Source organism: Malaya genurostris, chromosome 3 (genome assembly GCF_030247185.1).
Source record: "Malaya genurostris strain Urasoe2022 chromosome 3, Malgen_1.1, whole genome shotgun sequence".
NCBI classification, from domain to species: Eukaryota; Metazoa; Arthropoda; class Insecta; order Diptera; family Culicidae; genus Malaya; species Malaya genurostris.
This window is the reverse complement of record NC_080572.1, coordinates 72,404,971-72,430,182: the sequence shown is the minus strand read 5'-3', so window position 1 is coordinate 72,430,182 and position 25,212 is coordinate 72,404,971. Positions and strand designations below refer to the sequence as shown.

At 35.1% G+C, this 25,212-nt stretch overlaps 2 protein-coding genes across 13 annotated transcripts in view; one reads left to right on the top strand and one right to left on the bottom strand.

Annotated features, from left to right (window-relative positions):
• The window catches only part of LOC131438963 (serine/threonine-protein kinase 10), a 90,430-nt gene extending 66,296 nt beyond the window's left edge, over positions 1-24,134 (top strand). For 10 of the 12 annotated variants that reach the window (XR_009231024.1, XR_009231029.1, XR_009231028.1 and 7 more), the window contains one exon: positions 22,638-22,773. Coding sequence is in view for 2 of the 12 variants with exons in the window: in XM_058609402.1 (XP_058465385.1) it covers positions 22,638-22,799 (162 nt within the window). In the remaining 10 variants the exon portion in view is untranslated. Of the gene's footprint in view, positions 1-22,637 lie in introns of all 12 variants that reach the window. The other 2 variants (XM_058609402.1, XM_058609401.1) reach the window with 1 other exon arrangement.
• On the bottom strand, positions 6,740-8,331 carry LOC131438964 (antigen 5 like allergen Cul n 1-like). The gene is made up of 3 exons (XM_058609403.1): positions 7,481-8,331; positions 7,178-7,419; positions 6,740-7,115 (listed from the first exon to the last, which is right to left on the bottom strand). The coding sequence occupies exons 1-3, from the start codon at positions 7,799-7,801 to the stop codon at positions 6,881-6,883; spliced, it is 798 nt and encodes a 265-aa protein (XP_058465386.1). The 5' UTR covers positions 7,802-8,331; the 3' UTR covers positions 6,740-6,880.
• Positions 24,135-25,212: the final 1,078 nt, after the last annotated feature.

Here is a 25,212-nt window from a genome sequence, read left to right as displayed (position 1 = left end):
TTGTATGTATGTGTATTATTAACAAAGAGGTCGAGCTCTCAGAGATGATTGGGCCGATTTTGATCAAACTAGTCCCAAATGAAAGGTCTCGTTTTTGAGAATTGGATGTTTACTTTTCAAGTTAGTTAAGTTTTTGGACAATATACGTTACAATTGTCCTCGTAAACAAAATATGTTTTGAGATTTCACACGGTAATTGCTATCCAGCAGGGCTTAGATTGTTGAAATCCGTCCATTTCAATGTAAATATCTATATATATGTGTAAGCGGCTTTTTCCCTCTCGGCCTCGTTTCGATTTTAGCACGGTTCGTTTTTGGCAACATAATCGATCGAATATGATATGTAGAAGGATGGCAGTATTTTCAAATTCAAAACAAATTAAAATGTCATTAAATTGACAAGAAGATAAGTTTTTTTCTTCAGTTTGCAGAGAATAATGAAATTGATTATCAGTGAATATGATGTTATTAGATTTACTTACAATTCGAATGTGTCAAACAATGTTTCATAAATCATGATCTTAAAATGCACAATCGGGTGCCTTGAGCCATAGCACTATAGTAGCATTGGGATACTATTCAAGAACAGAGAAAAAAGAAAAAGAATCAGCAGCCGCCCTGAAAAGTATCGACTCGGACAAAAAACGTAAGAAGTCCTCAGAACATCAGTAAAGAAACGCGTCAAGTGTAGAAACCAATTTCGCTTTTAATAATTTTTTTTTTCATTTATACATGCATGATACTATACACCATAACTTTGATTAAAAATATGAATGTGTGAGCGAATACAATCATAATAATTTTTTATCTTTACAAGAAACTGCAGCGTTTTATCAATTGTAACAATTACGAATTTAATTATGTTAGTTGATGATAAGGAGGGTGCCTTAGGTCAAATATCAACACATTTTCAGTTTACATTTTTATGTATAAATCACAATGCAGTAAAAAGGCATACTAAAAAGTTAGAGTGTGTAATTTTTAAATACGTTTTTTACCATTATAAAAAAATGTCGAGTGAAAGGTGGCCGAATGTCTGCTATTTACGTCTGTTATCATTTCTATATATAGTTGACTTCGATTCTATCAGTCACACATTGGTCATTACTATTTTATCCCTCATTTTACGTAGCTTGACGCAACAGTCCGCTCAGATAGTCTAGAATCTAGACTCTAGATGTCAAGTTTATCTTCATCATAAATATAAAACATTTTACAATAAACCCGAAAAAAATATCCGAAATATCACGAATGAAAGACCTCAATCGTTAATCCAAAGAAGGCCAAAACGAATTCCATAAAACAAGAATTCAAACATAAACAAATACAAAATTGGTGAATTTTATCCGATTCCGACTTCCGATTATGGTATTACAGGGTGATCAGTTTTTAAAATACAATCTTCTATGACGGAAGATGGCAATACCACAAATTCTTCAAAGTTGGGCTCAAAACTATTCCAATTTATTCGTCATGTTAATTCATGGCCTTACGAACCGTTTTGGGTTACGCTGGTCCTTGAATACCGGTTCTGGAAGCACCGTAAATAATGACCAAAAACTTTAAAATAGACCATCAACATCTCAAAGAATGCTTAATCGATTATCACACTTTAGATTCAAAGGAATAAAATTGTTTCATTCAATTTCTCTATTCAAACCGATTTGCAGTTCCAAAGATTTTTTGAGTGATAGTGCAGGTGTAGCGAGAGTGCTATTTATTGAATAATATTGATTCGCGAAACTAAAGATTCTCAGCGGCGGAAACTGAAAATTTACCATACAAAAACTCAACGATGTTAACCTGATTGAAGCGCCGTCTGCATGTCATTGTCGGTGTTGTCGGATTTCTATGGAATATTTTAGAGTTTACAAGTCGATCGTGTCATTCAGACTGAAGGTCTAGGGTTGGTCTGCAGCAGACCCATTCGCGAGTGTTTTTGTTTTTCTCTATAGAAAGGTATTAGAATTACTGGAAAAACCGACTTTAGAACGGAGCCTCGGAGACCCATAGTGTTATATACCATTCGATGAGATCGGAAAATGTGTGTGTGTGTGTGTGTGTGTGTGTGTGTGTGTGTGTGTGTGTGTGTGTGTGTGTGTGTGTGTGTGTGTGTGTGTGTGTGTGTTAGTGCGCGCGTGTGTGTGTGCGCACTTTTCTCAGAGATGGCTGAACCGATTTTAACAAACTTGGGCTCGTTTGAAAGCTACTGTCGGGTCTTTGATCAAGTTCGAAGATAAAATGGCTGTGACTTTTGGTTCCGGAGATATGATTGTATAAGTGACGTAACAGACAAAAAGCGTTGTATTTTTACGCGCTCAATTTTTTCAGAGATGGCTGAACCGATTTAAACAAACTTGGGCTCGTTTGAAAGCTACTGTCGGGCCATTGATCAAGTTCCAAGATCAAATGGGTGTGACTTTTGGTTCCGGAGACATGATTGTATAAGTGACGTAACAGACAAAAAGCGTTGTTTTTTTACGCACTCAATTTTCTCAGAGATGGATAAACCGATTTTAACAAACTTGGACTCGTTTGAAAGCTACTGTCGGGCCATTGATCAAGTTCGAAAATCAAATGGTTGTGACTTTTAGTTCCAGATATATGATGGTATAGGTGACGTAACCGACAAAACACGTTGATTTTTACCGCTCTTACATATATAAGGGTGCCAATATTTTGGGATCACCTCTATTTTCGTTAAGCTCTAGTGCTCAAAAGTTTAAGCACCTCGAAAAAAGTCTTCATGCAAAATTTAAGCGAAATCGGACATGGGTAAGAGGTGCTGCTCGGCGGTTAAGGTTTGAAAATGTTCGATGTTGAAAAAGCACCATAGGGGGGAGTACATGAAATTTCCAAAATCGAAATTTTTTTTGATGCCGAAACTCTTAAAACTGCATAAAACATCAAAATTTAGTGTCATCTAAAAAAAATTTTTTTTTTTAAGAAATCATCTTTCAGGGACTTTTTTTCGAGATGACACTAAATCTCGACGTTTTATGCAATTCTAAGCCTTTTGGCATCAAAAATTTTTTTTCCATTTCGAAAATTTCCTGTACTCTCCCCTATGGTGATTTTTCAAGATATATGAAAATTCCACTAAGTGGACTAAGAAGGGTTTTTGCCTTTATCTATAGAAAGGTATTAGAATTGCTGGAAAAACCGACTTTCGAACGGAGCCTCGGAGTCCCATAGTGTACGTGTATTCGAATATAATTCGTACGAACGAAAAGTACCATTCTCGTTTACAGACGAATAGATGAAATGCCGTGGTTTGGATTCGTAAATTCAATGTTGCGAATCAACCGTTTGAATACATTAAAAACAGGTTCACCGTTTTCTAACAACTTTCTTTCCGAATGTGAAGGTGATTTGCAATTAAATGATACATATTTTTTTAATAAAACATTTAGAAAGCATAGCCAGGTATAGTAAAAGGCTTGATTTTTTCTGGCGAGCATTCGAATATATGCGCGGTTCCAAGTTTTTACGCACCAAATTTAATCATGTATATTAGCTACTTTATTGAAAAAAAAACACGATTGTTGAACATGTTTTATTTTAAATTAAATGCATAATTTTATCAATGTAATAATTTGAACTGTGCGAACTATTTACTATCGGTACACCCATTGTGTTATGTGAAAGTTTTTTTTGCTAGTTGGATCCCCCTCGTTTGTCAACACCGATCAGCTGCTGACAGGGATGACTGATTTCATCAAGCTATGTAAAATACTTGAAAATGAATTGTCGCAATAAATTATAGGATTACGTTGATAATATCTTCAACTTTTTAAGCGATGGTGGAAGATAACCATTCATTTTTCTCAACGTTGTTCATATGGACTATGTTTGATTGTGTTGGTAATTTTCACCCGAATTTAAGTGGCGGCCGACCAGAAGCAAGTACCTTATGATCAAAAAAGAACCGGAATTTTATTAAAAACGCAAAATTTCAATTTTTAATAAATTTCTTTGTTATCGTCTTCAAAGTACTCTCCTCCTGCGACAATACATGCATGCCAACGCTTGATCCAATTTTCCATACAAGTTTTATAGGCCGCCGAAGGTATGGCCTTTAGTTCACGCAGCGAATTCTCTTTTATGGTCTCTATGGACTCAAAACGCGTTCCCCGCAATGACAATTTGAGTCTGGGGAAGAGGAAAAAGTCACACGGGGCCATATCTGGAGAGTACGGTGCTTGGTTGATGATATTGGTTGAGTTTTTTGCCAAAAACTGCGACACGACCAACGCTGAAATTAAGCTTTTTTGGCACCAGCCGAGAAGCGACGCGTTTCGAACCCAAAACATCAGTTAAAATGTGTTCGGCTGATCCATAAGAGATGCCCAACAACACAGCAATCTCTCTAATCGGTACATAACGATTTTGCAACACGATTTGCTTCGCCGATTCAATGTTTTCTTCGGTAACAGATGTTGTTGGGCGGCCAGGGATCTTATCATGATCCAAGCTTGTACGACCACCTTTGAAGCGTTTATACCACTCGTATGCCTGTGTTTTTCCTAGACACGATTCACCAAAGGCCTTTTCTAACATTTTCAACGTTTCGGATCACTTAAAACCATTAGCAACACAAAATTTGATGCACGTACGTTCTAAATTTTCATCCATTATAAAAATCGCCACACGATAATTTTTCAACTTCTTTGTATAGACGCCAAACAAAAACCAATCGTACGATATGCGTCAAAATTTGACAGAATGTGTATAAAAGTGTTGCCAACGTTGAGAGAATAAAAGTTTACCGATTGGACAAGCGCGGGAATTTTAAAATGAAAATTCCGGTTCTTTTTTGATCATAAGGTAAATATCGTAATCAAACATGGGTTCGATTTTATATTGCGTTGGAGAATGAGAAGTGGGCACAACTATATAGATAATTTTGGAAATATGTATCAAATCTGTATCCTGCATGAAATTCGCATGGACGTATACAAATCAATACATTACAGATAATTCTGTATGAATGGCAACTCTGTTGGTAAATGAAAAAAAAATAAAACAATCTATATGACAGACTGGATGTTTTCGATAAGGTAACATATTACGTATTAGGAATATCCGAAATTAACGTTGAAAATATTAAAGAATCCAATTTGAGTGTCCTGTCTGTTAGTCTGTGGTGAAATTTCATTTTCTTTTTTGATTGACTCGAATAAAATTGATTTTGAGTACGATATTTATCTATTATGAAGCATGTGTAACTTTGATGCTTGGAATCTTTAGAGTAAACTACCTGCGGTGCCGGTGTTTCTTTTGTACATGAATCACGTTCGTACATATTCGAGTGAAAACAAGAATGGCTTGTTCGTATTCGTTCGAAAGTATGTGTTCGTCAAATGGTCGACACGGACGTAAACAATATTGATCAGGCCCGTGCGCAGGAATCATCCATGGGGGGGGGGTTGGTTTTTAAAGGGAGAGGTGGGTGTCCAAAAGGCGAAAAGGCGCCTCATCCACTATATTGACAATGTAAAACGAAGTCTGACAGGCTCGTGCGCAGAAATCATTAAAGGGGGAGGGGGTCATTCACAATATTGAAACTGTAAATAAATTCTGAAAACGTAGTATGAATTGTCAAGTTATTTGCACTTTAACATAATAAGTACTCCATTGTTCATGAAACTTAATTTAAAAAAAATTCTTCATGGGAGGGGGGTTAAAACCCCCCGAAACCCCCCCTGCGCACGGGGCTGATATTGATGATACAAAAATAGCGAAATACAAGCTAAATAACAAATGAGATCAAACATTTTTCATTACAACATAAGTCTGTACCAAATCTGATGGTTTAGAGTAAGATTGGCGCTGTTCTTATGTATGTACGATGTTATAGAAATTGCGATTGAATCGAACGTAATCACTAATACGAATTTGACATATTTTTGAACGTATCGCATACGGCCGTGAACAAGAATAAGGGTGAATATCAAAAATTTTCTAAGACCCAGAGTCGATGTCTATGATTTTTTTTAATAACACCGCATCTCGACGTTTCATACATTTCTAAGACGACTGGAATCAATAAATTTTCGGTATCGTTAAGTTGGAAATGTAAATTTGGTGACCAACGAATTCCACAAACCGGACCCGCGTGTAACATGACATGAAGTTTTCGTATATTAACGCAGATATAATTGAAAGAGAAAGTAAACAAATAGGTCCTTTGATTGAAAACACTTAAATCGAAGGCTCTAGATAACGGAATTTTTTTATGGGTAACCTTGCACTCAAATATGATTTCGTAAGACTGAGAGCGACTGCTCGAAGGTAAAAGATAAGCACTTGTTTTATTTGATACTTGTAAGTTGTAAAACAATCGAATGAAGTGAAACATGTCATTGGTATAGCTTTGTTAGCTAACTTTAGAGCAATACTGGTGATATTTAATAAACAAACGTACAAACATTATTGGTTTTGTTTATCTGTGGCTCGAATTAGTTTTGATTTTTTACACAAACTTTCCTCTTGTAATATGGTTCTGTTAACCCGGACATCATGGAAAAAATCAACTGGTGTCGTCACTTTTCTGACTGAACCTGCACCTATCACTTGTACCATCGAGCTGTGACTTACCTAGGCTAGTCTTGTAGCTCAATGACTAAAAGGTTTGATTTCTGAAAGCGATCACGTACGCCCATTAGTAACTTATGCAGGACAGAGGAAATATTGATCAGCGTTCTTTGAATGCATTTAGTTAAAAGGCGTGTTTACATTTAATTTCAATTTTTATTGCTCATCGGTACTATATCATTCAGTTTCTTTACTTGTCGCACGTTCTGGAACACGGAAACATGCGTATGGTTAGAGAGCTTAAAGGAGATATCGTAGAAAAGGGTAATCCTTTCTATTGAGTCTATCCACGACATAGACAGCGAAATTTTGCCCCAGTGCATCCATGTTTACATCGACTGCACCGCTTCCCTTGTCGATAAACTGGCCGATCGACGAGGTTACCTTCGGAATAGTTGCACACCAAATAGAAGTGGACAAAGGAAATGTTTTTCGTCCGCTTCAAAAAGCGAACTAGTGCACATCCGAGCTCGGTAGTATCGGCGTGGACCATCTGTGTGAAGTGTCCGATTTCGAACCTGGGAAAGTGACACGTATATGATCCTAGCATAGTCGACATTCTGTATAAGGTTGGACTTACGCGTGAGGACCAAACATGAATCGATCCAGGTCTCGCTGTTTGGCTAACTTGTGTTCCAAATACCAGTTTCGTAGAATGTCCCGAACAACTCGGGTTGTCGTATAGTTTAATCCGTGAAACCACTTCATTCCAATGCTTTGTCCGGTGTATCGGTATTTGATAGTATTGTGGCACTCATCATGTGCAAAATCGCAGCTTTTAGCATTATATTCCGCCAACAGAGCCAATTCATCGTTCCAGTGCTGAGAGGAAACTTTCAGATTTTGTGTCGAAACGAACATTATATTTTATTGTAAAACATACCAACTTCTGCATAGAACTTGCCGACCCATATCGTCGCATCGATCCGCATGCCAGATGGTTCCGTTTGGCATTATGATAGTTCAGAATGAGATTGACATATTTGGGCGACATTTTTATCAGCATCGGCCTTGTGCAGTTGCTTCCGAACCTGTGTCCATTGCATGCAACATGTCGTGTTCCGGATGTACACAGTCCCGCTTGACAATAATTGAACACTTTACCAGAATCTACAGTGCCGGAAAGAGAGCACAACAGAATATAAATACTGCCGAGATACCCCAACACTGCGTAGACATGATGACGATCTGATCGCGAAGACATTTCAGGACTGATTGTACGCGACTGCCAATCACGTTGCTCGGGTGCGTCTCGTGACACGAGAACGGTATCATTCAGGATGCAGCCAGCATTGGTGCGTGGTATATTGCCGGTTCGTTAGAATGATCAATCTGTGTTGAAGACTTCTAAGTTTTCCGTGTTCGATCAATTATATTATCCTTTCCTCCAATGTAATATATCCTGTTTATCCATGAGAAGCACTCTCGAGACAGAATTCGTGTGCAAAATGTGCAGTATTTGAAATTCGATGAAGTGGAAAGTAGAACAGTAAACAATATCCATTTCATCCTATCCTGTACCCACTAAAAATGTCTATTTCATTTTGATACAATTACATCAACACGTTAGTAGCTTTGTAGGTAAACCAGTGTTGTTGAAAATAAAAACCAAATGATGGCTCGAATAAAAAGTGTATCACACTACAACTCTTTTGTAACCAGCAATAGATAAACCACTTCACTAAGCCATTTGTCATCAACATCAATGCGACGGGTCGCTCTCCATTCGCCAGTTTAGCTCACTTTCCTGGTCTCCACACCCTACAACTTATTCATTCACTGCAGAGTGTTTATCGGGTTTTAATAAGAGCTGCTAGTAAGATTTACACTTTATACCCAACGGCGGCTTCGCGTTACTGCTTATGTGTTACAGGTTCTTTAAAATTCAAGTTCACTGATAATTCAAAGCTGATTTTATCAATATTGTCAAAGGCGTCGTACATGAGGCGACTGTAGATGCATTTTACGTTGTAACGTTCAATTGTTTTGCGTTCTACAAGGTTTATACAGATACTGTATTTTAATAAGGTTGTAGTGATCTATTGGTTCAGTTCGCCTTCAATCGTGAACACACCTATCGATAATGATCGATTTTTAAGCTTTCTATGATGTGTGTCACATATAAAAAACTTTATTGTTTCAGCATTCGTTGTTTTATTTTTACTCATTAAGAGTAACACACACCGGATAATCAAAACTATCCGGTAAAAATGTTGTAAATAAATGATCAACAAGTATTAGGAGAACTAACTTAACTATAATTGATTGCTATTGAAATGAATTGTTCTATTTTTTTGTTCGAAAAAACCGTTATTTGAACGTTCATGAAAATTTACTCAATCAGTTTTGAAATAATTAAAATTTCATCAGTTCTAAAATCTTTCTTCGTATAGGTTTTTGAACGTTCAACGATTGTGTAAGAAATGTGACTAGTTTGATAACTAAGTTGAAAATACTTGAAAGTTAACCATATATGTTATTGTCGGGATATCGATTTCTGGGAAAATCAATAAGTTTTAGTGAGTTTTTTACACGTCACTATACACAACAACACTTTGAAAATGTATAACAAACGTTACATCACAAATACTTATTTCGAATACTTTACGTATTCATCATCAGTGTATCAGGTTCTAAGTCTATTGAAAGAATGCTGCAATGCTGTTCCTGAAACGGTAGTAGGTAGAAGATTCCTATCAGCAAGCATAGGTTTTTTTTTTTTTTTTTAAATAACTATTCATTGGAATATGAGTTAAAATTAAATTATTAAGATTTAAATTGGGTGTTCAGCCACAAGTGGTGACTTTTCAGCCCTATTATATACATGATTTGGTTATTACCATAAGGACATTATTTGCTTCCGCAATTCTGAGATTTTTGTGTAGGGAAAATTCTAAACCTACTTGTATTGTGTAATGGGGAAAAGGAACTTATATACTAACTTACTAACTAATACAGAGAGCGAATCGATTCAATTGAAGATTGCATCGATTTTTGTCGGAATTTGCTTATAATATTATGTGACATTACATCTAATGGTTCTATATTTGTGAGTCTGTGTAACTCATTTGTGCTAAACCAGGGAGGACGCTTCAAAATCATTTTCAGAATTTTATTCTGAATCCTTTGAAGCGTTTTCTTCCTGGTGGAACAACAACTTGACCAAATTGGTACCGCATAAAGCATGGCTGGTCTGAAAATTTGTTTATAAATTAACAGTTTGTTTTTTAGACAGAGCTTAGAATTTCTGTTTATAAGAGGATATAAACATTTAATATATTTATTACACTTTGCCTGGATTCCTTCAATGTGATCCTTGAAAGTGAGTTTTTTGTCATACGTTAAACCTAAGTATTTAGCTTGATCAGACCATGTCAATTCCAAGCCATTCAATTTGAGAATGTGATTATTGGTTGGTTTAAGAAAAGAAGCTCTTGGCTTATGAGGAAAGATAATTAATTGCGTTTTTGCTGCATTTGGTTTAATTTTCCATTTTGACAGATAATCACTGAAAATATTTAAACTTCTTTGTAGGCGACTGCAGATCACTCTTAGATTTCTACCTGTGGCTAACAGACTTGTGTCGTCACAGAATAGCGATTTCTGACAACCAACGGGTAGATTTGGAAGATCAGAAGTGAAAATATTATACAAGATTGGAGCTACGCTCGAACCCTGCGGAACACCGGCTCGTACGGGTAGCAATTCAGATTTACAGTTCTGATAGCTAACCTGAAGAGTACGATCAGTTAAATAATTTTGAATCATTTTGATCAAATAAATAGGAAACTGGAAATCGGACATTTTTGCTATTAAACCTTTGTGCCAAACACTGTCGAATGCTTTTTCTATGTCTAGAAGAGCAACTCCAGTGGATAACCCAGAAGATTTATTTGATTTTAGCATGTTCGTTACTCTGACAAGTTGATGAGTAGTTGAATGTTCATGACGAAATCCAAACTGCTCTGGTAAAAAAATTGAATTCTCATTTATATGAGTCATCATTCTCAACAAGATAATTTTTTCAAAAAGTTTACTGATAGAAGAAAGTAAGCTAATTGGGCGATAACTTGATGTTTCTGCTGGGTTTTTATCAGGTTTTAGGATAGGAATTACTTTAGCGTTTTTCCATCTTTTTGGGAAGTAAGCTAATGAAAAACACTTGTTGAAAATTTTAACCAGGAGTCTCAAGGCAACATCGGGAAGATTTTTAATAAGAATATTAAAAATTTCATCATTACCAGGAGCCTTCATGTTTTTGAGTTTCCTAATAATTGATTTAATTTCATCAAAATTCGTCTCAATAATGTCATCGTGTGACAACACTTGGGTTGAAATATGATCATATTTCAGTGAGACTTCATTTTCAATAGGACTCACAACGTTTAAATTGAAATTGTGAACACTCTCGAACTGCTGAGCAAGTTTTTGAGCTTTTTCACCATTTGTAAGAAGTATTTGATTTCCTTCCTTGAGAGCAGGAATTGGTTTCTGAGGTTTCTTAAGAACCTTAGAAAGTTTCCAGAAAGGTTTAGAATATGGTTTAATTTGTTCAACTTCTTTAGCGAAATTTTCATTTCGCAAAAGAGTAAATCTATGTTTAATTTCTTTTTGTAAATCCTTAACTATGTTTTTCATAGCTGGATCACGAGAACGTTGATATTGTCGTCGACGAACATTCTTCAACCGAATGAGCAGTTGAAGATTGTCATCGATGATAGGAGAATTTAATTTAGTTTGAGCTTTGGGAACTGAAAGATTTCTAGCTTCGATAATATAGTGATTCAAATTGTCAATTGCTGTGTCGATGTCCGCAGAATTTTCTAAAATAGTTTCATGATCCACATGATTTTCAATGTGAGATCTGTAATCCAACCAATTAGCTCTATGATAGTTGAAAATAGAACTAATTGGATTAATTATAGCTTCGTTGGAAAGTCTGAATGTTACTGGAAGATGATCTGAGTCAAAGTCAGCATGAGTAATCGGTTCACTACAATCTGTTACTTTGATCTGTTAGAACCAGATCAATTGTAGACGGATTTTTCACGGAAGAGAAACAAGTAGGATTACTGGGATGAAGAACTGTGAAGTAACCAGCTGAGAGTTGATTATGAAGTATTTTACCATTACTGTTATTTTGCCTACAATTCCACTGGACATGCTTAGCATTTAAGTCCCCTATTACGAAAAATTTCGATCGATATCTTGTAAGTTTTTGCAAATCGCCTTTAAAGAAATTTAATTGTTCGCCGGTGCATTGGAATGGCAAATATGCTCCAGCGATGAAATAAATTCCATGAATGGTTTCAACTTCGATTCCCAAGCTTTCAATAACTTTAGTATTGAAAGAAGGTAAAATTCGATGTTTAATTTGCCGTTGGACAAAAATGGCAACTCCACCACCCATTCCAGTAAACCTGTCAAATCGATGAACCACATAATGTGGATTACTTTTCAATTTGACATTTGGTTTAAGAAAAGTTTCTGTCACAATGGCAATATGAATTTTGTGAACTTTGAGAAAATTATAAAATTCATCTTCACTCGATTTCAAAGATCGAGCATTCCAATTTAAAATATTCAAATAATTATTTAACATCACTGTTAAATTTTAAATTCATTATAATATTATTTGCAAATTTCCATCCGATTTGAAATGCTTCAAAAAGTGATGAAGTTGAATTCATTTGGATGATCATTTGAAAAAGTTGATCTTGTAGGTAGATCATTTTATTTTCAGTTATATCGCCTAAATCGACTTCATTTAAAGAAGCGAATGGCATTGAAGGAATATTTGTAGGTAGACTGCCATTAGAAGAAGATGATTTGGCCGGTCTACCTATTAATAAATTGTTTTCGTTAGAAGAAGAACTGCAAGGCGGTCCTGTGTTTTGATTATTTACATTAGAAGAAATAGGTGATAGATTTCTACCTAATATACCAGCATAACTGACATTAGAAGAAGATGATGACGAGGTCGATCTACCTGTCAATAAATTGTTTTCGTTAGAAGACGAATTGGCAGGCGTACCTGTTTTTTGTTTCGAAGAAATCAGTGCCGAATTAGGCGTGGCATTTGTAACGGTTTTTTGATTTTCAGGTATGTTCTGTAAATTTAAGGTCGTTGATTTGACTTGTTGTCGAAGCGAACGAGCGTTTAAAATTTTTTCCCTGACAGGACATTTCAAATAATTGGATTTATGATTTCCATTGCAATTTGAACATGAAAATTTATCAGTGGTTTCATTCGTTGGACAATCGTCTTTCGAATGCGATTTACCACAATTCAAACACCGTATATCCATATGACAATTTTTGGTTCCATGACCGAAGCCTTGGCAACGACGACATTGCGTTAAGTTTGCAATACGATTATGCCGTTTATAATGTTCCCAATGAATTTTAATGTGGGAAATGAAACGTACTTTTTCTAAAGTTTTCAAATTGTTTACATCACTTCGATTGAAGTGTATTAGGTAAAGTTCATGGGAAATTCCAGAGCGTGGTTTAGAAGTACCATTCGCTCTTTTTTTCATAAGTATTACTTGGGAAGGGGCAAAACCAAGCAATTATTTAGTTCATTTTTAATTTCATCAATACTTTGATCATTTGATAATCCTTTCAAGACAGCCTTGAAGGGTCTGTCTGATTTTATATCATATGAATAAAATTTATGAAGTTTCTCGGACAAATATCGAATAAGGCGTTCGTAATCTTCCAATCCATCAACCAAGACTCGACATTCTCCTCTTCGTCCGATTTGAAATGAGACTTTTACTTCCGGGAGAAAAGTAGAAAGCTCAGTACGGAATGCTTTGAAGTCGGAAATCATCACCGTCACTGGTGGCATAGATTGATGTTTCTTCCCAGAACGACAAGCGTCAATTTTGGGAATTTTTGAAGAATTTTCTTCTATGTCGCTACAATCGGATTCAGGAAGAATCTCGTAAATATTGTTAGACGGCATAGAATCAACGGAAGGGAAATCCGTCCGTTGTCTTTTATTTTTACATTCAGATTCTATAAGATCGTGAATGTTATTAGAAAAATGTTGAATAACGGATTGTGATTTATTCCGTATTGAATTATTTTTAGCCTTAGGCTTGTTGCCTTTCCGGTTGGACGCAGGCATTTTTGAAATTAATGAAATTTTAAATTAAATTAACTAGGCTTAATTAGTCTTCGATTAGACTCCTAGCTAGCCTTAAAAAAGGCTGATTAATTTCTTAGTCACTCTAATATCACTCTTTGTATCACTTAGTCACTTAGTTAGTGATTCAGGTAGCCTTGAAAAAGACTGAAGCCTTGAATCAATGAAACTCTAGGTAGCCAGAAAAAAATTCCAGGAGCCAAGAGCTATACGCGTGCGGTGCGAACGACTGTTCAACACCGACTGCAAGCATAGGTGTTTGTCCCCTGTGTGTGGGTAGTAACCTAAAAAGCCAGGACGACTTATTTCCTTGGTCTCGGTTTAGTAAAAAAGTGGAATTATTTTTAAAAATTCCCCAACTTTCGGTCGTATCCATGAGTTAGAAATTGGTCTTAAGATTTAAATGTCATTAAATGGTGCAATGGAAAAGTTCAATGATGTGGTAATCCTTTTTCCAATTCCTTGGATGCTTTCCCTATTTCTGCTATGTGTTCCAAACACCAGAACACGAAATTTTGTTTATCCCTGATTTTTTCATTTTTTCAATATGATCCTAGTAAAGTTTTCAATTGGTAATTAGTACTACTGAAAGGGCTGGGGTCCACTAGTAGATTGATAGTACCTATTATCTTTCTCCGGACAGCACCAGCCTAGATGCCGTGTGGAATCCGGCGGAAACAAATTTAACCAAGAATAGATCCACTTTGTTCCTGCCTCCATGTCATAAAAGGCGACAATTTCAGGAGTGTCTTTTTCTCTTCAATTATTATCTAAATTATCTCTTCATTAAACTAAACCGATCAGATTCTGAGAAAAGTTTTGTTTTGGTATTTTTGGTTATTGCTTGTCTTCCACGATTATAAATTGAATGATAAAACTATTGCAAAGATAACAATAACAACAGAGATAACATAGATACTTGTTAGTTTGATAAATTAATATTTATCGTGGTAAATAATAAAGTGGAAATAACAAACAATCAAGACGCGCGGTAAATCTGTTGATATTTGTTTGGTGATTTAAAATGATGTGATTTAATTTATAAAATATATCACTACAATGAATTAACTGTTTTGTATAAATCCGATTCACTCGTTAATTTTGTAGCAGGTAATTCCATTTAGAAAAACGTGTTTAATCCACCTAGCAGTGAGATGATACCTTTTTTTATCAATCCGCATGTGTTTTTTGCATGAATATTCTTCGGTGTTTCAGTTTTCATGTCATTATTCCAATGTCCGTCTAAAACGACAAGTGGTAATTTGAGATTTTAATCACTCATTACTGTAATGTCGAAACTGCAAATCGGATCAAATTTGAATCTAAAAGTGTAACAATCGATTAAACATTCCAGGATATGTCGAAGTAATTTCCACTTTAGAGTTTAGGGTAATTTAAGGTACTTCCAGAGCCGGTATTCAGGAACCAGCTTAACCCAAACCGATTCGTATGGCCATATGACGAATAAATTGCAATATTTTTGAGTTCAACTTTAAAGCTTTTCGGGATTGTCATCTTCTATATCGGTTTGAATTTTTTAAATTCATCATCCTGTAATTCCAGAATCGGAAGTCAGAATTGGATAAAATTGGATTTATTTTAATTTGAACTTTTGTTTCTGAAATTCGATTAGGCTTTTTTTGAGAAAACGATTGAGCTTTAAGAAACGATTCGATACTGGAACCGGAACTCGAAATTCGGTGTAGCCGAAGTCAGACAAATTCACCTGAGTAGCTGTATAGTACACATTTGTTTAAAAATGTTTAAAAATCAGTGTAGACATCTTTGAGGAATCGTAGTGCGAATTAAATTATTGGGTGCCTTTCGAAACGAAAACTGAATACAACCAAAAATGAAATAAGTTTATTTGGTTATCGATTATCCAAATCTGCTAACCCGATAAACCTGATTAATTTATGTGAAATAGACATTTTTAAATTAATCACCCTGTTTCCCAGAAACCGGAAGTTGGATCTGACTGAAAAACAAGATGTTTTATAGAATCTTAAAACTTTTCATTTGAATCTTAGATGATTCTTAGATTTCATTTGAATCTTAGATCGGTTCAGCCATCTACGAGAAAAATGAGTTACACAGTTTTAATTTCGTTTCACATATCATCCTTTAGTTCCGGAACCAGAGGTCGGAACCAAACATAATTCAGGAACCTTGTTTGGGAGTATACGACTTTTCATATGAATCTGAGTTTGTAGAAAACGGTTGAGTCATCTCCGAAAAAAATTGAGAGTCACACAGTCTTTTGGATACTTAGAAACAAATGTATGTAACAGTATAAAAAATGGTGTTTTATGTTGCTCCCAAGCATTTCTTTGCCAGACAGCGCTTAAAACTTCTACTGCTGGAATAGGGGAAAAAGTCGCTTACACGAAAATCTCGATATCTCCGTTAAAAATGGACGGATTTAAACAATCTATGGCTTGTTGGATAGGTATTACCGTGCGGAATCTAAGTCCAAAAATATACTCTGTTTTCAAGGTCAAGTGTGACAGATACTGTAAAAAAACTGAAAATTTTGACATAAAACTTCGTACAACTCAAAAAGTAAACATCCGATATTAAAACCATTCAATAGCGTTCAGGGTGACGGGGAGACCTTTCATTTTCGACTAGTTTGATCAAAATCGGTCCAGCCATCTCTGAGATCTTGACCTCTTAGTTGACAACACACATACGGACACACACACATACACACACACACACACACACGGACGTTTGCTCAGTTCGTCGAGCTGAATCGATTGGTATATGACATTCGGCCCTCCGGGCCTCGGAAATTTTTTCTAAAGTTTGACCGAAAAGGTAAAAACCTGTTTGATTCCACCTAGTGGTGTAATGATGCCTTTCTCATATTGATATTACTCATAACATCATAAATATTACTGTGGAATTCGCTAAAACAACTGTTCATTGAATAGAAATAGGAAAGTTTGTTCGGACCAAATCTAACAAACTCTACAAATCTTGTTTACCCTCTAGTTCCGGAACCGGAAGTAGTATCTACAACAAATTTAGGAATTCCGTATGAAATTGTAAGACTTTTCCTTTGAACCTATAAGTTTGTGAAAATCGATATGGCCATCTTGAATGAAAGCGAGTGAGACCCTTTTGCAATTTTAAAACACCATTTCCAATTTTTCCAAAACCGGATTCAGATGACCGGAATAGCAGGTAGTAGACTTGTTTTCCAGCAACAAATATGACCTTCAAATTGGAACAGACTAGAGCTCTATTTCGATTAAACCAATTAAACGAAATCTCACAAACGAAGCGAACCTGCGATTCTGTTACTTCTGCATATGTAAGTCAAGCTGAACAGCATGAATCAGTAGCATAAAACATGTAGTAGGATTATTACTTTTATTATTATTATTGACATCATTACACCACGGGACGGTATTACTGCACTATTTATTGGCTGTGAAAATTGCATATTTTTCCAAACAAATTTGAATTCAATGACATTCGTTTTTTCCTTCAATCGCACTTATCATAGAATAGCTAAAATTTTTATCAACCGCAGCACCGTCTTTTACCAATATCACACACCATTTGCAGACATCCGTAACCGTTTCGATTCCTTCATAGCGTGTACGAAATAAAACAAAGCACGCGTCGTTTGTTTTGTGTTTTCGTCTTCTTTCGGTGTTGTACATATTGTCAATCTATATGACGATTTGAAAACTTTGACACTAATCGCCCTGTAACTGCGGAAGCGGAAGTCGGATCCAGATGAAATTTCACATTATTTTTAAAGATAATATGAGCTTCAATTCAAATCATGATTTGTGAAAATCGGTTCAAGTATCGCAGAGAAATGGAAGTGAGTTCTATTTTGGGAGTTTTCCTTCACCACTTTCGATGCTTCCGGAACAGGAATTGGGGGGACCAGTAGTGCTATGAGACCTTTCATTTGAATCTTAGTTTGTAAAAATCGGTTGAGCCGTTTCAGAGAAAAATGAGTGCACACTTTTTCTCTAATTTTCACATATTACCATGTAACTCCGGAACCGGAAGTCAGATCGGGATGAAATTCAATAGCAGGCTATGGGACCATGAGACCTTCCATTTGAATCTTAGTTTGTGAAAATCGGCTCAGCCGTCTCCGAGAAAAGTGAGTTCATATTTTTGTTACATACATACACACATACACACACACAAACAGAGAGAGAGAGAGAGATAGAGACGAGCTGAGTCGAGTGGTATATGACATTCGGCGCTCCGGGCCTCGGTTAAAAAGTCGGTTTTCACAGTGATTGCGTAGCCTTTCTATATGAGAAAGGCAAAAAGGGAAGTTTTGATTCGTTGCGCGGTCCTTAAGTTTGATGATGCAAACTATATCATCAACGTGTCTCCACCAGAAATTAGGTTATAATCCCTGTTTTTTCAGAGATCTTCGGGGTTTGTCATGAATAACTCACATAAAAATGAGCGGATTACCAATTGGTGCCTCTTGTAATTGCTTGTAAAATACACCCCTGAATAATTATTCACATCCATACAAAGCCGAGTTAGGTTAAGTTAAGACTTTACTTTGTTTTTCCACAAACTACTACGTTTTTGTTGAAATAACCAATAATCCAACAGGTCGATAGAATCCTTCACTTATATACTTGGAAATAAGGCGGTTACATCAAGACATACCATTATTTCGTCATATTTAAGTTCACCTGAGTTCTGAAGTTGAGTAGTGAACTCTTGCGTATCTGATGGAACTGATCTTCTTTTTCGGCATATTTTTGAATTCTTTCACTAGACTTTTAGAGATTTGTTGACTGGCGGCTCCTACTGAAGAAATAAGCAATTCTTAGACGAATTTTGAGGCGGCTGAGTTTGATATCGAAGGAAGGATCCCAAGTAGCAAATGAAACTTATTGAAATTTCAAGAGGTTCTACAATTGTTTTAGTATTGTTTTTTATGTTAGATAAGTTCAGAAAGATTTTCAAATATATTGAAATCGGTTGTGTAACTTATCACTGTTAAGTTTTACAATACTACCCAAAAAATCACTATAGCACAATTTAAGGTACATCTGAAACAATTGTGCAGCAAATCACAAACTTGCCCACGTTGCACTAGCATTTATAGAAGCTCAGCAAAAATTTTCACATTGTCATGTGAAAACGAAGTAACTAAAACAATTATATCATAAAAGTTCCAGAAATACAGTATTACATATGCAATCAAAACAAAAAACAATGAGATAATTTGTATCCGGTTTTTATCTCGCGAAAAAATTAACAGACCTGACATCACTTTTTAAAGATATTGAAAGAAAAGTGAAGTTCATCATAGTTACTCTCTTAGTTATATATTATCGCTGGAGCAACTTGTTTTTGCAACTAAAGCACACCTACAGTTCGTATCACAAATGTCGGGTTCACTAAGATGAATGACTAAACTGTATTGTTGTTTAAGTCAACTAGTTTGATAAATATAAAAACAACTGTTTTGATAAAAATAAAAACAAAAATTTTTCTTTCTTAATATTTACACTTTTATATTTTTTTTAAATTTAGGTGAAATAAATCATTACGTTGGGTGAACCATTTTCTTTCCAACACACTGTTATCCTCGATGCCATGTTGAAAAATATTGAAGAAAAATTCGTTTCAAGATTTTTCAGATTAATTGAAACATCAATATGATTAAAATCGTCTGAAAAGGTGTATGAATGTTTGATAGCTTTCTTATACATATTTTGAACACTATTCCGATCATATTCATTGAAAAGAATATATTGTTATTTTCATAGAAATTGATGTGCAATCATCAAAACACGAACATTCAAAGGCGCTTGAAAATTTCAGGCGTACAAAGACATGTTTCACCATAAAAATGCAGTTCGTTGTCGATTTTCTATTTACTAAAACATGAAAAATCAATTCTACAATATGTAGTATTACCATTTATTTATGTGCAGAATATTTTTAAAGTTCCATGTTTGTGTTACGAGCAGTTGTTTTGAAAATCAAATTTGAAACTTATTCTTCAGAGATTATGTTTGCTATTTTTTTTTTGTAAACATCAATTCAATTCTTGTTTACATTACGTAGTAGTTTTCATGAGTTTCACAATCGTTTTTTCGCTGATTTAATTGCAGCATTTGTAATGAGATCGATACATGAGTTTTTGTATCAGTTGCACAATAATTCTGAATAAATGTTCGTAACAACGGAAGAACTTAAAGATATGTTGCACAACAAAGAAAAATTGCGCTTTTTCCATAACACAACAGTTACTAGAATAGTAATATAAACTAATTTGATAAATTGCACAATCAGTAGAAAAATACAGGACTGCAACTTAACGTGCTACTTGGGATTACATTCAAGGAGAGTTTTAGCTACTTTTATAATAATTTCTGGAAAGCGGTCGAATCTTTGTTTACTATGAGGGCCGAACGATTTACTAGGAAGTCCTCTGAAAACTGTACTGAAGGTTTTGGAGGTTGGACTATAAGGTTTTGGGAAAGTAAGTTTTCGAACTTCTTGTGAATTTCGTTTGCGTTCAGATTCACAATGCTCAGCGAATTCTACTTTGCTGATACGCAGTATATTTTCAGCAAAATCATAATTTCGGTGAATTTGTGAATATTACATAATTTGATTAAATGCTAATTCAATCGTTATTGTATTCGTAACCATTAGTATTTATAATTGACTAAAATAAGGTTATATGTATTTTAATTGACTAACATGATAACAATGTATATGCCTGAGTTTAGTAGCAAGCAAATATTCTCCCTCTAAAGAACGATTGAAAACATTCAAATATTTTCGGTATCTTTACCAGTACCAAACAGTAATTCACCGCATGAGAGAGCGTGGACGAATTCCATTATCGATTTAAAAAAAATGCGTTATGTTGAAATAAGAAACAAATGGACATTCACTAGACAACGAAAATGCTCCAAATAAATACATTGTCCGTGAATGTATATATTTTTGATTTTTCATTCAGTAGCTTGTCTAGGTATTTTTTAGTGTTGCTACAACCGGAAGTAATATTTATTGTATGATATCACACAACAAAGCAACATCAATGCATTGAGCTGAACAGAGTTTGACATTACTAGCATTATGAACGTCAGTTACCTTAGAAAATGAACGATTTCTTATAATACCCATTTCATTGTATTCAACTCGTTGTCATTTCAACACAAAACCCAATGTATAAATTCTTGTCATTTTTTATATAAAATTTTTGCTCACGATATAACGCCCCGAACCCACTGTGCATTTCTCACATCACCACCATACAAAACAGCAGTGCGCAAGTAATACAGAAAATGATGAAAAGTTTATGAAATTCACTTGAAACTTCTTCAAATTTCGGTTAATTCGCTTATGTTTTATAATTTTGAGTTGCCTTCTCAGATTCTTTGTGGAATTTTACTTCAAACACTATTTTTCAATTCTAAAATCATCCCCGTGGAACGGAACATTTCAGAATTCTAAGAATACGTAGTTGGGATAAATTCAATTGTGAAATCTTCAGTGATTTTAGTTTTTCGAAGTTCTGTCTAGTTTTTGAATAATTGATACGACACGCGCACTCCACTGCATTTCACCTTACGTGATGGTTTGAAAATTATAACACTCATTACCCTGTATTTCCGGAACCGGAAGTTGGACCCGGCTAAAATTCAATAGGAACCACTGCTATCGTAACATTTGTTAGTGATGGATATTTCTGGTTTACTCATTAGTACATGTGCATTCACAATGAAAAGATTATATAATCGTCGATAAGAATCCAAACTGATTTTGCAAACTTTTGATCGTACATCATCAACCAATGTTGTTAACTGATTTGTTTACTTAATCTCCTTTATTTTGAGCTTGTTTAGATTAGGGCAGTTGATTTTATATCTGAGCTTTTAATTTCGGTACATAATGTACCTCGTTTCCTCAATATACAGATGAAACGCCTTCATGGAAATGGCATAATGCAAAATCTTACTAAAACAGCAACGACAAATCGGGATACTACGAATAGCAACAGACGCTACTTTTAACAGTCTTTGAAATATATTATCTTATTAACGGCAGCGTTTGCAACAAAACTCGAATTTTATATCTACCACAACTGCTAATAGCCGACCATTTTGATTATTCATTTGTAAAATTCAATTTATTCGTGCAAATATATTTCTAAACTTTATTCCTTTAGGTGGTAGTATATAAACTCAAATCGTTACCTGCTAGAAATATTTTAAAATAATCGCGGTTCAATTTGCCGGCTCATGATTTAGCCGTTGTATTTTGATTGCCGTTACTATTAGACACAGCTGCTTCTCTTTGTCTTCAATTCTGGTCTATGTTTGAGGTTTGAACACTCTCGAGTTGTACAAGTAATATGTTCTCGAACAGGATTTAAACTGAAAACTAATCAGCAAATTCGAATATGTGACGCATACTTACTTTTCCTAAATTATTAGAAATTACATTCCTCTCAGTAACACTGACCGACACACTAAGAGAATTAATGTGAATGGAATATGATTGAAAATATGATGTATTCTTGTACTCCTTTTTAGATACTGAATCAAGTTTATATTGTTTATTTTTTCAACTGTCACACATCAGTGTTAAATCGAAAAATCTATTGTGAATCGGTGGCGTGGTTGTGGTCGTTATCAATCTACTTTCTGTTGTTTGTGCTAAGAACTTTTCACTTCGTCTTTCCTTATGTGCAGTTGTGATAAACACTGATTTGCACTTGGTGATGGTTTATTATGGTATATCACTACGAACTGACCAAAGGTGCATTGTTAAACTATATAATTCTGTTGAAACAGCATATTGCAGTATAAACCATTGAATTATTTCTAAAGTCATATCTATTCTTCTTTTTAAACAACAGCGTTTGGAGGAAACATTCGCACAGCAGCAGGAAGAAATGGAACATTTGTACGGCAACAGTCTGGTACCGATGCCGCCACATTCGCCACAAGCGCATGATTTGCTCCAGATCGGTTCGACCCGTAGCAGTATTTCATCCTACTCGGACGGTGTGGGTGCATGACAGTTGGAAAGCATCTGTGGCACCAGCAACAGAATGCGAAGGTAATTCTCCGTAGAGGAGATCAGAAGCACTGATTTCCAGTATGCGAAATACACAGCGGTCATACAGGCGAAGATGTAGATCAGGAAATATTTTGACAGCATTATTGGTCCGGCAATGATAGTAAGTAATAGCGGAGAAACACATTTTTGTGAATACGCGTAAAACGAAAAGTGCAATCGAGAATAGAATCGAAAACAAAACAGTTATGTTGCACTGTTTCAAATGTCATGTAGATTAGAACCGAACAAAAAAAAACTAACGTGTCAAAGTTAATCAAGTGCAGCTAAGTGAAGGTTGTTGTTTGATAATTATATAGTTTTGTTCGCATTGATTTATGTTAAGATATGGTAGGATCTACTTAACCAAAATCTAATTTATACGCTATACAATCCAACAGTAAACCGATTTTAGCTAATTCCTTGGCTAAAATATTTATCTATATCAGATAGCAGCAATAAGCTCATGGTACGCATTTTTCAATTCTTTGGTGTTTAAATTATTTATTTCAAAAAAACCTCAGTATCATCCGAATAACCCAAAAATGTCAGTCTCAAAACATACTTAACATGCGGCATTTAACAAACTGGTGAACCTTTTTTCGTTTTTTTTTAATTCTCCAAAATACTACATTTGTACATATGATTTCGGCTTCTTTTAAAATATATATTTTTACGAGGATAACGTTATTTTAAAAGTTGTCGTAGGTCGGTTTTAATTATTTCGGCTCCAATGCTTTTTAAAGATAAAACTAAGCTTCAAACTTCTGTAAGTATTTTGTAAATATTGTTTTCGAATGTATTCTTCAATCATGGACAAAGCGAACGTTTGTTCATGTTTCATGATACGAATTTGCCATCAATTCACGAAACTTCTTAGTTTTTTCCTATCTTAAGTGAGCATTTTTCCTTTCGATAAGATATTTTTCTTAACTTTAGCTCAAAAGACAGACTTAGTTCTATCTAGCTTCCAAACTTGTTCCCATATTTAGTTGATTACGTTTGTTTACGCACTGGCTAACTGTAAATAGATGTATGGATAGTGTTTCAGAATTCGTTACCAGATTAGCAAACACATCGGAACAATCTAACGAACATGCAACTGGTAGTGAGGAGGAAAGTTAAACAACAGTGGCAACACTAAGAGAGATAGACTCAATGATAGAATGAGACAGTATGTAGATGATGATCAAATTGATGCAACTGATTAAGTATATTAGAACGGAAACTGATATGAAGAATGCATATTAACAGTATATATATCTAGATAATAAAACAATCTATTTTTATTCAGTAATACCAATCTATTTGATATCCGAAATATCCAAGCCGATGTAATGTTTGAATGGTACCGAGTCATAACGATTCTAAAATTTTAGTTGAATTTACAATGTAACCTTCAATGATAGTGAGAAGCTCCACAAACCTGTCCACAAGCCTCACTATCTCGTAACGATTTACAGAAAAAAGATGTTTTCATGTGTTTTATTTATACATCCAAATAAATATATTCTAGGACTCAAAGAGCTATTTCGCACTTCGTTCGAATGTAAAAATTTGCATTTTGTAATTCGATCGATTGATGCTTTTGTATGGAAAACTCGAACTCGATCGAGATACCGAATGCAAAATTTCGTATTCGATCAAAATAATACGTTTCGAAAAAAATACGAAGTGGTTAACTCAATCGAATGCCGGTGACTGTTTCGTATACAAAGCAAATCATGTTCCGATCAGAGTTACCATATTCACAGACTTTTCTGTAAAACCACAGATTTTTTGCCTATTTTTCCACGCAGATTCTGTGTCACAGAACACAGATTTTATCAAAATTCACAGGTTTCTACAGATTTTTGTGAAAATTTCATAAAAATGACAGATTTTGGAAACGTTTTTCACAGATTATGATCGAAAATGTGCAACACAGATGGTACACAGATTTTTCAGATTGAAACACAGGTTTTAAAATGGCAACTCTGGTTCCGATGTCATCGTTCCATCTACCAGCCCCGCCTTAATGCAATGTTTGTATCAATTGGCTACAAACGTTACAAAGAGACATTAGATTTCTTGCAAATGGTAAGCAATCGACGCGTATATAGTTTATGTTGTTCAGTTTTGTAAACACAACTAACATTGCTCACCAATACTGCAGTTTGTATCCAATATCCTATTTCTTACCAATCGTATCCAAGCCTTCAAGCTTCGAAACCAGCCAACTACACCCTTGGGACAAGGGTATGATATTGCATACATCTGAATATTTTTCCTACAGACGCTCCAACACGGCCGCCTTGTCACGACGCCATCTTGATGAGATCTAAATCAGAACTTCAAAATCAGCTGATTGGAACGTAAATAAACAATCAGTAATG